The sequence below is a fragment of the Pararge aegeria genome, chromosome 2 (genome assembly GCF_905163445.1).
Source record: "Pararge aegeria chromosome 2, ilParAegt1.1, whole genome shotgun sequence".
NCBI classification, from domain to species: Eukaryota; Metazoa; Arthropoda; class Insecta; order Lepidoptera; family Nymphalidae; genus Pararge; species Pararge aegeria.
Window position 1 is genome coordinate 8,720,046 of NC_053181.1, and position 14,122 is coordinate 8,734,167.

Here is a 14,122-nt window from a genome sequence, read left to right on the forward strand (position 1 = left end):
GCTTTCCATTTACTAAAATGGCAATTTAATTATTATGTATTATATATAATTTAAATATAAGGTGTTTAATGCATATAAAATAATGGACTGGACTGCTTTCAGCCAGTTTCTTATATTTATTAAAAATTATGATACCAACTGGAAAAAAAATATTTAGCTTTTCTCAGAACGACGCAGAAAGCAGAACGTTTGATTTCCAACAAGGAACATTTATACTCTAGGGACTTTCCAACTTGCGTGTATTCACATGGTGCATACCTATAATATGTATACTAAAGTTTGCCTACAATAAAATAAACTGTTGCAAAAAATACTGTCGATGTCGATTTTTCAACTGAGTAGAAGAAAAAAAATGAAATGAAGTATCAAATCCTTTGTTTTGTAATTGAACTTAGTAAATTATTAATTGTAAGTTTTTTTTTTTTAGTTTTTATATTGTTTCGTTCAGCCTGTACAAAGTTTTATTTATAGATATGTTTTATGAGTGGCAATACTACCGTCGGCCATGATTTGATTGGTATTATTTTCAACATGGCGCCCAGCTAGTTCGGAGTGTGTGTGTGTGAAAGTGCAGTGAAATTATGTTAATATCAATTGTTTATAGTGATAATTTTAGTGTTTAAGTGAAAAGAGTGTGCATTAATGCAGCGGTTATCTTATCATGGCTTTGGATTTACGCTTGCACTCCCCTGCAGGCGCGGAACCTGTTGTTTATACATGGCCCCTCACATCGGGTCATGGCTCGGTAAGAAATATTATTATACACTAGTATACAGTAAAACATAAACAATATTGTTCTCATATAAGTTACATGTGCTTTTAGTAGAAGCAATCATCCTATAAGTGTTTGCCTTTTTTGTGAATCTAAAGTTAAAATCTGAATAGAAATACTATCATACAGTACAGTTTGAACTGGACATCTATCTATACGCATACATAGGCATTAACTTCATGTAAATCCTCGATTTGTATCCTTATTTCTCGCTGTTGATGATAGAGATAGCTCTCAATATATAATAATGGTCATCGATATCTCATTGCACTACCCATCACATGGACCATGTATTGTGGAGTGTATTGACCTCGTGTTTTGTCAAGGTGTCTGCTTTTTTTAGATATGTACACACTCTTGCGTAGTATTTAACCGCCCTCTTTTATTTACATTTTGCTCATTGAAAAAATAAATTGATAACTGAGTTATAACAGTCATCGAATTATTCATGGTCTAAATAGGATAGGCTAGGTCATTATTTTTTAATAATATTTGAACATTTCATATGTAAACAAAAAAATGTGTGGATGTTTGGTTGAGCAATAAATATTTATTGCTCAACCAAACATTTTTTTCAACATCCACACATTTTTTTGTTAGTCAAAGTCAAAATTAAAAAGTGTTTGTTTTGCTAAGCTTAGCCAATTTAATTTACTTAGGAGTCTTAGTAAGGAGATAAATTTAGCACACAATTAAAACATATTGTATTATTTAGCAAATAAAAATAATTTATCTGTATTTGTCATACTTTTTTGTTTTATAACTTTTCTTGAGGCAGTAATATATAAAATGAAATAAATATAGAAAGTATTGATAAAAGAATATGCTGTGTTTATATTTAGTTGTAGACTGTGGCCATGTTAATATTTTCTGGGATAAAAAGTCTTCTATAGTCTAGGATTCATGCTATAAGCGTGTGACTGGCTATTTTTTTAATACCTCCCTTTTTTTTTAGCAGGATACAAGGTATAATTCTGCCAAATTTTACTAAGACTGGTGCTGTGGTTTATGAAAAAATAAAATTAGGTTGAAGCATTGGCTGACCTTGAAATATTGACATTATTTCAAATACTTCATTATCAACCAACCTCCTATACAAAATACATAAAAATAATATAATAAATATTTATATAATATAAATATTTATCTATAATAAGTAAACAGTGATAAATATACTATGACAACTTTTTATAATTTTAATTAGTGTTTTTACATACACTTGAGGGTTATCAATTATATAAATTTAAAATTCACTTAAAAAAATTTGGAACCCTCAGGATTTGAACCTGCAGCTTTGTGGTAATTACTGCCTGAGTGCTTAAACTAATTAAGCTACCGCTCTCATACGGTTGCTGCCAAAAATAGTATATGCCTTTTGTATCAGTCTTATCTGTAACTGTAGCACCATCAGAAAGAAAACATTGCATTCATATGCATTTTAAATGATTTAGTCGACACACAATTTGAAGAGAAGAGCTGTATAACACACATACAGCTCTTCTCTTCAAATTCATTTTGATGAGATCTTCCCTTGATAATGGACCAAAGTCAAAATTAAAAAGTGTTTGTTTTGTTAAGCTTAGCCAATTTCATTTACTTAGGAGTCTTAGTAAGGAGATAAATTTATATCAAGTTGTAAACTAAGTGAAAGAAAATACCAAAAGTTAAAAAAACAATCGAATATAGTGTCTTTAAAAGCATGAGTAAATAGTAATTGGGATTCCTGAACAAAGAAGAGATATTTAAGATCAAAGTGGCCACTACAATAAAACACCAATTTTATAAGTAAGGACATAAATCAGATTTATTTATCTTGATATATATCCTTGAACCCTGGTTAAAATAAAATAAGATTTCCTGAATGTTTTAATTTTTCTTATTCTTTTTAAAACACTGTCACTAAAAAAGAAAAATAAACATTTTTTACATAATATATAAAAAGTAACACACAAAGTAACATTTCTGCATAAAATTAAGACAGAAATAAGAGACTAGGTCTAACCCACAATATCACCTGCATTATATTAAAACTTCAATAAAAAATAAACCACCCACATTAACTAATAAAAAATGTTCTTTCAGTTTAGGTATACACATTACTATTTGATATCAGCATGCTGTCTTTAATTTTATGCATGTGGAAGGTGCAATGCTTTCACTATTGAAAAATGATTAGATCTCATACTTAAGCTTGTTCCTATTTCATAGTACATTGCTCTCAGTGACTTATGAGTGTACCACATTTAAAACAATAAACAACTGTACCTGAAACCCCTACAAAATACCATAGTAAATTAGTGATCTTTTGCACTAAACATTATCATCATCATACCAACCCTTTACCAGCCCATTACAAGGCACAGGTCACTTCCCATAATGAGAAGGTTGAAGGTCATAGTCCGCAACGCTGGCCCAGTGCAGACTGGTGGACTTCACACACCTTTGAGAAAATTATGGAGAAGTCTGACATGCAGGTTTCCTCACAATGTTTTCCTTCATTGTTATAAAAACGGGTAACAACAAACGGAAAAGAGTTTAATAAAACTGGTTGGAAGGGCTGAACTATTTTATTTAATTTCGGTAGGTTACTAAACAACAACAGTTGTATTTACAAGCTAAAGGTTCCACACCCTAACTAAGGGTCACAACGCATACTCAAAGATAATATAGTAAATGCAGGATGTATTAAATCACTACAGGTCTCAGGAGTAATATAGGTTCTCAGAATGCCCCTTAATGTGCAAAAATGTTGCAAAAAATCTGTTGCATGCAAACATCCAAAAAATATAAACCTCTTTTATAATATTATTAGTTCAGAAATAGGTTTTATTCTTCAAGCCTTTTTTTATTTTAATTGAGGTACATATATTTTAATTATTCCAGCAAAAATAAAAAAGTTTCCTTGTGAGAGATGCAAGCAGAGCTGCATGCTTCCAAGCGACAATTTATTGTCACTTGGAAGCATGAGAAATATTTAGTAGCCACAATGTGTAATAATAATAATAATAGTAAATTTTTAATAGTGTTTTTCATTTTTTTTTTATAATTTCTGTTGAAAATTTAAAAAAAAGTATATAAATGATAGATTAATAATATAACATGTTTGTATAAAATAATGTGTTTACATTATTTTAACTAATACAAAGGTAAATTGAATAATATTATCTTCAGTGTCATGATATAAAAGCATGTCCCTTTATAGGATTTCTGTACCTTTCTTAGAAAATATACAGCTATCACTAATTTATGTTGGTTTCTAGTAATTCATTTGTTAATATCCACTTTTTGTTTATAAATACACCATTATACCATTTCTGAAGCTACTGTTAGTAAACCTATTTCTTTGAATGTTTTTTAAGAGATCTGCATAATCTTATTTTATAGCTATTTTTGTAATATAAATATACCCCATAACAAGGTCCTAATAGGACCTTACACTATGAAACAAACAATTGTTTCACACTCAGTAAGCTGAGCTCTTACCTATTTAGAGACACTAGTAGCTAAGCTTACAATCCAAGGTCACTTCCAGTAACACTGCATTTCTCCATTCTTGCTTATAATCTATTTATTATTACATTTTTAGAAATTTCATTTTTATTTAATTAATAAATTGACAATAAACCATTGAAACACATTCATAGTCAAATTGACTTTACTTTTGTCAATCCTAAAAATTTAAGAAATATAAAAGCATATGCACTGCCAAAATTGCTACTCAAATGGTGTGGAACGTCAATTATAAACAAGAAAAAATAGAATGGAACCCAAACCTGGGCCCAGTGGGACACTGATTTATGCTGATGAACCATTAATGCATTTTATGCACACCTTTAGCTCTATTACCAAGATCAGAAGTAATCAAATAAAATGTTACATTTTGGATGCCATAGTGGCTTAGTTTACGTAACAAAGTGTCACGTTTAACACAATCGAATGCCTTGGATTTGTCATAAAACACGCCAAAGTTATTTTTATTGCCAGATTTTCCATGTTTCAATAAGTTTGGAAAATAACCTTTATCAACATATTCATTTAAATTTATAGCTAAATGTTTTATTTGTTTCAGGAAAAACACGATGGAGCCTTAGAAATTGTAGAGACCATAAGGTAAGAGAACCATATAGAATTTTATGATATACACATTCAAAGTCATTGTTTAATTTATTCGTTAAAGTAAAATAAAGTTCGTAAACCCGGTTAGTTTAATCGATTGAGTGAAATTAAATAAGAACCGGTTTCTTTGTTTAACGGGTTGAAAAAACAAAACCGAAATCTGTTTGAAAACTTTTAGCACTTTTGTACTCGTCGTGTCGTAACTACTAAACGATAAGTCCAATTGAGATAATTTTACATCACATCCTAATTATAAAACTTAATTATTTAGATAAGAAATAATATCATGATAGGAATATCATCATCTTCCGATTGTACCCGAGTTCTGATGGAAAAATGTTAACAAAAAGTGGTTATTGTGACATAACTATAATAGTTAGAAGTATAGCCTCGTGGACTTTTTCCCGGCAATGATGATTACTTCAAACATGTAGTACAAAATTTTTATATATCATTTGTAATTTTCGCGGCCCACGCCAGTAAAGCTCCTAGTCGGTATGATATTTTCCCATATCTTTAACAATCATCGTTATATTTCTGCCAATTTACAGAAAAACAATTAATTAAGTATTCACAAAAACCTTCCTCATGAATTACTGTCGATTAGTTTTTTACTATGAAAATCCGTTAGTTTTTGAGTTTTTCACGCCCAGACAGACCATCGCGGAGGGGGACTTTGTTTGAAGGATAAGGATATTAATATCGACATTGACTGATTACATGTTTTCTATAAGACTTAGTTGTATATTATTATTTCATTGTTTAATATCGTAATTTGAAAATAAAGTTAATAGTAGTCTGATGCTGAGATAAACTTCACCGAAAGAGTCCGGAATTACATCTTGCTGATGCTCATTGAGACCGACTGACTTTGCGGAGTTGATTACACCTTTAACCCTTTGAACGGAGAGATGGAAGTTATTCTACTAAATAAAGACATTCCCAAGGAGGGTTGACTTTGATAGCTAATACATCGAAAACCTGATCACAATGATCTTTGTTTGTATTATTTCTAGCTATTGATACATACATGTGGCAAGGTGGTGTGATTTTGTATGCTTAGTTGTGTTCTGCAATACATAAATAACATACGAGTTGTTGCCCGTGCCTTTAACCACGTTTCTTTTTTTAATTTTTTAATTCCGAGGCGATCGGAAGTTATGTTCAGGCAAATTCGCCAAGAGCGTATAAAACAAACACTACGTTAATAAATGTTGAAATGAATAAATGCTCCTGGAATGTTGCTCTGGTTCTTTTTCGGTATAAAAAGTATCATGTCTGTCTCCAGGATGTAAACTATCTGTTATCAAATTTTATCAAGATAGACGTAGTGGTTGAACCGGACTACCCATTTCCAAACAGACGCACTGACGTATAATTATAATATTAGTTTGGATCTATCTTTAAACCTTGGTTATAGTTGTAATCTAATAAGGCTAATTTTCGTTATACTAGGACAAGACCAAATAATTTCGTGCCTCCCTAAAAAAACAATGTATCAGTTTTCATGTACGTAGATCAATGACTTGAACAGAATGCTCAGAAGTTAGACAGAAGACACAGAAGTTGAGTTGAGAAGCGGACCCGTTTTCTAAATGTTAAAAAGACTATAGAGCATTATTTAATATTTTTTTAGTTTAAAGGTATTGTTAGCATTATTGTCTAGCAAATAATGACAATATGCTCTAATAAATAGCAGTTGCGTAAGTGTACGCATAACATGAAGGACGTCAGGGCGATGACCGGCCGAAACAATTTCGCGCTTAATGATGACTTACCTACTCGCGAGCCCAATTGCACGACTTGGAATAAAAAACAATGCGTTTAATGTGACAAATGCGATAAACATTAACAAAACGCGGTGTCATTCTAATTAGTGGACTAATTTACATTACATATTGCTTGTCGTATTTATAGCTGCAAAGCAACGTATGACGAGTAGGTACGACTGTACGTAAGTAGAAACTATCCTATGATCCGTTTACATATTATCACCTGTTTCGCACGTCGGAAATAAAAGAACTAGTTTGGCAAGTTGACCTGTTCGGTCCCGCGGCAAACGTCGGGGTGGCGAGGGCGGCCACGACCTCCTCTCGACCGGACGCGTTCACTCTTCCTTTGTGACCTTGAAACTTCGAATCTGGATTGCCCTTGCAGCTATTAAAATAATTATATAGATGCTTATATTTTTAAATTCGACGCGTTATCAATGTTTTATAATATCATGCCCATTGCCTTCGTGTTAATATTATTTTCTTCTCGTGGATAAATAAAAGAAAATTAAATAGTTATTTACATTTATATTTGGAACTTCCTGCGTTTTCGTCCGCGTGTACTATTCGATGTAATAATCCTCTATATTCATGCTAATGTTACAAATAGGAGTGACATTAAAGAAGGGCAAACCAACAAACCTGCTGATGCATTTATAATATTCGTAAGTGTATATACACGTGAATCCGTTGGTATCTGTTTCTGCTTCAACATATTTCGCATAAAAAAAATATTAATATCAATTTGACGGCCGACTGGCGCAGTGGGCAGCGACCCTGCTTTCTGAGTCCAAGGCCGTGGGTTCGATTCCCACAACTGGAAAATGTTTGTGTGATGAGCATTAAGTGTTTTTCAGTGTCTGGGTGTTTATATGTATTTTCTAAGTATTTATGTATATATAATTCATTAAAATATTCATCAGTCATCTTAGTACCCATAACACAAGCTACGCTTACTTTGGGGCTAGGTGGCGATGTGTGTATTGTCGTAGTATATTTATTATTATTATTATTATTATTAATAATTATAACATCGTTAATTTTTTTCCAATGAAAAATAAAAAAAGCCCGTGTGCCCACCTAAATGGGAATTAAAGCAACGTTGTCATTTCTTACGTTTCTTAAAACGTTATAATATTACATTATTAACAGGTGTAGAATATTAGATGGTTCACTCTCACTACGAACCACCTGCCATGGAAGTGCAGAAAGGTTAAGTATAAGTTAGTTGTGTAAGGTGCTTCGAGCAGCTGTTGCATTTTTAAATACCCGCAGCACCCACATTAAAACTTTTGTTATCTTGGCTTCCAAGAACCGAGGGGTTTGTATCGATAGACAATGAATTGTTTTAAATAAAGTTTCTCGTGTAATAATTAACTCTAAAAAGACTCCAATCCGTTTAGGTAATAAAGATTCCATATAAAAATAGATTTCCATAATATCTACAATTAAAACGACAATTTTTATTTCAATCATTCGTGTTAAATGTACTAAAACTTGCTTCAAGAAATTGTATTTGTTAATAATATACTAGTTTAGTCCTTAGGTATAGTGAAACAAAAGTTTTTGCGCTAATACGCTTGGTCAAATAACTACCAAACTTATACCAACCACATTATAACTACAATAAAGCTTTAAAATTAAAAGCAAAATTCTTGTTTTGCATGATATGATAACAACTCTTAAACAGGTTAGTATTTCTTAACTTCGATTATCGTTTTCTCTCCCGCCTTTATCCTTACATCTTCGAGAAATGTCCTCATTGTCGCTAAAACAATTTTTTTACTAACGTAAGAAGAAATGGACTTGGGATCCGCGCTCAAAAGCGTCCAAACTAAAAGGGTGTTAAAACCCAAAAACGGTATTAATTACCCACCAGTCTTCATTTGTTCGACTAACAGGTGACACGTACAAAATGGCAAACTGCATGGTAGAAACATGCAAAAATTTCTCTTGATGGCTTATTTTTTTGCAGCAAGTAAACGATTGTTTTATCATTTTAACTATTATTTTGCTTAGAAACACAGAATTTTATTTAAATTTGCATTAAATCTGAAAACGCATCACGAAACTAATCAAAATAAACAAAAAAATGCATATTTGTACTTTTCCAACGCGTTGCGTTGCATAGACAAAAAGAGACCAACTATACTTTCACTTTATTTGGCGGGATTTCTATGAGCGACTACATATTGTAAATAAAAAAAAATATTTTTTTAGTTGTATTATTCTGTTCTTTTATTTTTATGGCATGGTTTGTTTAATTTATTTCAGTTTTCCCCGAGATCCTATACGTAGCTTAGTTGTAGTTCGATCGCGACGAGAAAAATAATTTGATCCGAAGAATGCCACCGTATTTGCTAAAAATCGTTTAAGCCTTTGTTTATAATTTAGTAAATTGATCAAAGGTATACAATATGTGTCATAGAAAATAAAATATTTTTTGTAATAATTAGTTGTAAACATGAGATTTAAAAGATGAGTTACTCCTAACCGCTCTTACGTAGTGGTAGTAGTTAAAAAAGAAAACAGGCATACAGGCATCTTCGCCCGTCGTATGTATCGGTTTTGAAAACACCAAAATGCATAGAGCATTTATTAAGACATCAGCTTGCTTGCCAGTGAAAGTCCTGCCAAAATCATTCCAGCTGTTTTTGGCATTTTGGAGACAGACAGAAAAAATTTAAATGGCTTTGTTTATTATAAGTACTGTTTATTATACTTTCATAAGCATTTCGTAAAAAGCTGTTATTTTGACATTATAAACAGACACTGTTGTTTATTTAGTTAATTTGTTAACCATTGTAATTCTAATTTCACCCAGGAAATTACAAAACGCAAATCAAAATAGATTTATGTCAATTTATTTGGTCAATTGTTCATAAAATTGTACAAGACGTCAGATTAATATATATTATTTATTTACATCGGCAAAAAAATCTAAATAACAACTACTCAATCACTCCTAATTATTTTGACTGTTCGCTCGAAATGGTAGAACCTGCGTAAGGTGATCTTTTAGAACTCCCCCCCCAGTCGAAGCTGCATAAGGTGAAAGATTGTTGCAATCAATAATAATCAGTAATGCTATTAAAATATATGATTCAAATTGAAATGTGACATTTTTTTCGTAAATTTTATACTAGACCCACGGTCCATTTCTTATTACGTCACTGCTTATTACTTACTAACAATAAACTAAAAAAAAAACCCTTTACGTCATCCTTTTCGAAAATGAGCAAAATATTGTTCGATCTACGATCATATTATTATCGCTAAATTAAAGCGAGTTAGGGGTCTAATTTTTTAGCAGGCAATTTGTTAGGTGTTACAGTAGAATTAAATACCATTGTTTGTGCATAAATGTTATAAACTTGTATATTTGTAAATGCTAACTATTCTCCGCTGTTGATTTTGTTGGTGCAAGAAAATGCAGGCACATTTCTATTGGCCGATAGGAAAATCATTAGGGAGATTGCTAAATAGCATCCTCATTAAGGCCCGCATTCAGTGAACTATATATTTTATTTATCGTATCGCATTGGGATGTGGGAAATTTTTTTAAAACTCATACCTATAAAATCTACTGTCAATCGTCACATAAACTTGACGTTTCAAAAGTGCTTATATTAGGCCTACTTGAAATAAATGAATTTTGAATTTTGAATTTTGAATTTTAAATGTTTTGGTCGTAATCTTCGATCAAGTGTATACTTAATCGTAGATCGTAACTTCTCTTGCTGAACGCCTTGAGAAATAAGCTGGTTTATCTCAACCGCTAATTTAGAAATTATAATTTTTTTAAATTGACCCGACGCGACGTAGCCTCCCTATCTTAAAACTAGCACACAGCTAGTTATTCTATAATATTTAGTGATATAAATTCTGTTTCCGTGTATTCGAAGTAGTTTTAGTTCATAAATGGTTAAATAACACTGTTTATTAATAAATTTATTATTTCATTGTTCAGGTGGGTCTGCGACGACTTACCAGAGATGAAAGGTGCATTGGAAAAGAACATACTAAGCGATTACGACACCCACTCATACGAAAGTATGAGAGCACTCTGCGATCGCTTCAACCGCGCCATCGACTCCGTTGTCGCTCTGGTAACTATGTTATGCTTCAGTAAATCACATTACACATTTACACATACATCCACAGCACAAAACACAGCTGTAAACACAAGTGGAACATTATGCATGATTGCGGTTACGGGCGCGTGAATTTTTAAATTCAATTCAAAAGGATACCATACATCAGGATATCATACAGGAGTTCCCCGGATATTTATTTACTTTTGTCTTGTTGAGTCGCGTATAGAGCATAATAATTAGTAATTTATAATATAAATACGTCACTGCGTAGTAATAATTAGGTATGTGACGTAGTATGTAAGATAGCTACGTGGTTTTTACAACGTGTGAGCTGCCGTCATTATATCGCGGAATTACTTACTATTCAGTAGTTTCCACGACGAGGTAAATATTTCCCTGACTCTAGCATTCCTGCTTTAGTTCCGACACTACTACCAAAGTAACTATTTTATGCTTGCGTGCAGTTTAAAAATCAGCTACCCGATTTAGTAAATATTCCAACAAGCCAACCGGTCGTTTCCATAAAAAAAAGCATTCTATGATAGCGACGTTTGTGTGTTCTCATCGCGCATTTTGCATGGAAATGACAGATCGCTACCGGTTAGCTACGAGTAGAAAAGTTATAACAATGGAGCAGATTTTTAATTGGTATTCTACTATTAAAATTAACTGATTAAAAAAAATGGTTGTTGTTACAAGTTAGATAATTTTACTAAGCTAATTAAAAATATAGAATTTTTGTATGCCTATGATTCAAATTATACAAAATTAGGTATTTCATAATGTCTATACATATAATATAATGTATATTATATGTATAGACATTATGAAACATTATAACATTATTATATGACATTATAATATACATTATATTATATGTACCCTCATTAAAACCCTGATAATTAATTTTGGTAGATTCCAGTCACTGGAATAAAATTCTCATTTATCAAAAGTTATTTATAAATGTTTGTTGATAACATAAAACAATAATGTTGGCCTCAGTTATTTAACAATGTGATGTAATAAGGGCAGTAACAGTGTGTACTTTACACATTATCCAGTACCTATTGTTAGGGGCTACGCCCTCGTGCGATCGATATCCTGTACTGTTATAACTTAGAGCAGCACTCAGCAGGCTGGGTTGCGGCCCGGCCGGCCCGGTGCACTGCTCCCAACGTCAGACGACCTTTATGCGTAAGGACGAAGTGATAGACATAAGACCATTCGCCTCGCGGCCCTTTTTGGATCCACCTTTGAAGCGAACTATGAGAACGATTGCTTTAATTACAAGTTTGATAGAACCAAGCGTTACTGTGACATAGTATATATACATTGTGTACATTCCATCCGCTCAAATAGATCGCAGTTCACCACCCACACAATATTTTGGGAGTTATATGAAAATAAAAAAAAGTATATTATTTATTTGTTTAGTAAGTTTATTACGTTACTGAAGAATGAAAAACTCGAAATACTAAGTATTGGTCACCTGAATATATTTCCAACGGTAAAACGTAGCTTAGTAGTAATTATATAAAGCATGCTTTTTTAAAGTTCCGTTAAAATATATTTCAAAACGGACCTTTAAGTACAAATAAATAAGTCTTTCCATATGGGCCGTCTCCTATAAGTTAGCTCCATAGCTATAATAGTTTCTTGTTTGTGATAAAATGACTGATGTGCGGATTAAAAGCTACAACTTTTTTACTATGGATAATACAGTGTTATTCTTATAGTTTTTTTTTGTATGAGTAGAGATTCTGCGTAAAAACAGTTGATTTAAACAAATAACCTATTAAGAACATGTTTTCCTTCCACACAGGGCTTGTTATCATAGCCATTAGCACTCTTATCTCAGAAGGTCAATTTCCTAGTGATGTTCACCTTCAAAACCGCTGAGTAGCGACTAAAGCAGATAGGTTATGCATTAAATTTTAGTTGGTATTTTTAACAAATATAAATAATCTGTTTTATAAAATACTAACTACCTATCACTTATCGTAAGCTTAATATTTGTACGATACATAATAATAAATATTTTAAATTTTTGTCCAGTCTTTGATACGGCTGAACCGATTTTGTTGGGACCGTCACCGTCTGATCTCATTTTTAATATTGCGTGTAGATTTCTAGTTTACTGTATACCGCGGGAAACGGGATAACAGAAATGCTTATGAAGACGGACAAAGTCGTGGGGTAGTGTTAATAGCAAATTGTATCTCGGCTGGAGTGATAGTTTGGATGCCTACGAGTACATTGAAGTATTTTCACGTTCCTGGTTGCTGTTCAGCTGTTATTCAGTGTGTTTTTAGTATATCTCCTTGAAGTATATTTTCGTCTTCCACTGTTTAAAGAATAATTTTTGAATAAACTAGGTTAAATTTTTGTTTGACACGATTTTATTCGAAACAACAAATAATGCGATAGCCGGGGGTAGTAGTGTGTGTAGATATCAATATATTTCAAAATTCATCATGCAGGTAGGAAAGTAATTCATGAAGAGAATGTAATTACTTCATTATTTTCATAGATGCATAAATGATATTAACGTTTCATTATGTGGTATTCTATCTCCATACTATTATTTAAATGAAGATATTTTTTGGTAAAGTAGGTTAAACAAATCACACAGTATCAATTACAAATTGTTGTTTACTTAAATTGTTGAATTATTTATTATTAGGGCCGATTCATATTTACCTAAAATTCGAAGCTCATCGCAGCGATAACTATAATTTTAAATAGTATCATCGTCACAGTCTAATCTAATGGAAAGATTTAGACACTTTTCTAATATGGGGACCCCAATTAATTTTTTCGCTTAAAGAAAATTTCCGCTCTTAAGGTACATATTACGGTTCATGAGATACATCCTAACAGACAGATGGACAGTGACGGCTATCGCTAATAGGAACGAAACACTCAAAATGTTCCGCTGTAGCTACTCATCACGGGCCAAGGGGGGACATGCCGCATGCGCGATCTGTTTGTGCGCGAAAATTTGTCGTTTGTGAATCGACCCTTAGGCGGAAATAATCTTAAATTATTTTTTGGGCTTATTAATCGAGTTATGTATACACAATTCATTGTTTGTATACCAAATATTAGCCTTGGTTCGGCGCCCTTTCATTCAGCTTCACTTACTCTGCCTTCGTTAAGGATTTAGACGGTTCGCGCGAGTTAGGTTTATAAAAACAGGGGTAGAATTGTTACAGCGGGCCAATAGTGATTCGGAGGGTAATTCAATATTATTATTACTTGGGGTTTTCAATTTTGCATAATCATCAACTCTGTAACGAGTATCCTCTCAGAATGAGTAGGGTTTAGGCTGTAGTCTACCCGGCGCGGCTAGGCTCGCCAAGTGC

General features: G+C 32.4%; 1 protein-coding gene across 1 annotated transcript in view; it reads left to right on the forward strand.

The window, feature by feature from the left end:
- The first annotated feature begins 538 nt into the window (after positions 1-538).
- The window catches only part of LOC120635102 (histone-lysine N-methyltransferase, H3 lysine-79 specific), a 36,622-nt gene continuing 23,038 nt past the window's right edge, over positions 539-14,122 (forward strand). Inside the window, exons 1-3 of the mRNA XM_039906023.1 lie at positions 539-745; positions 4,842-4,882; positions 10,631-10,769. Coding sequence (XP_039761957.1) covers positions 662-745; positions 4,842-4,882; positions 10,631-10,769 — 264 coding nt within the window. The 5' untranslated portion in view covers positions 539-661. The remainder of the gene's footprint in view (positions 746-4,841; positions 4,883-10,630; positions 10,770-14,122) is intronic.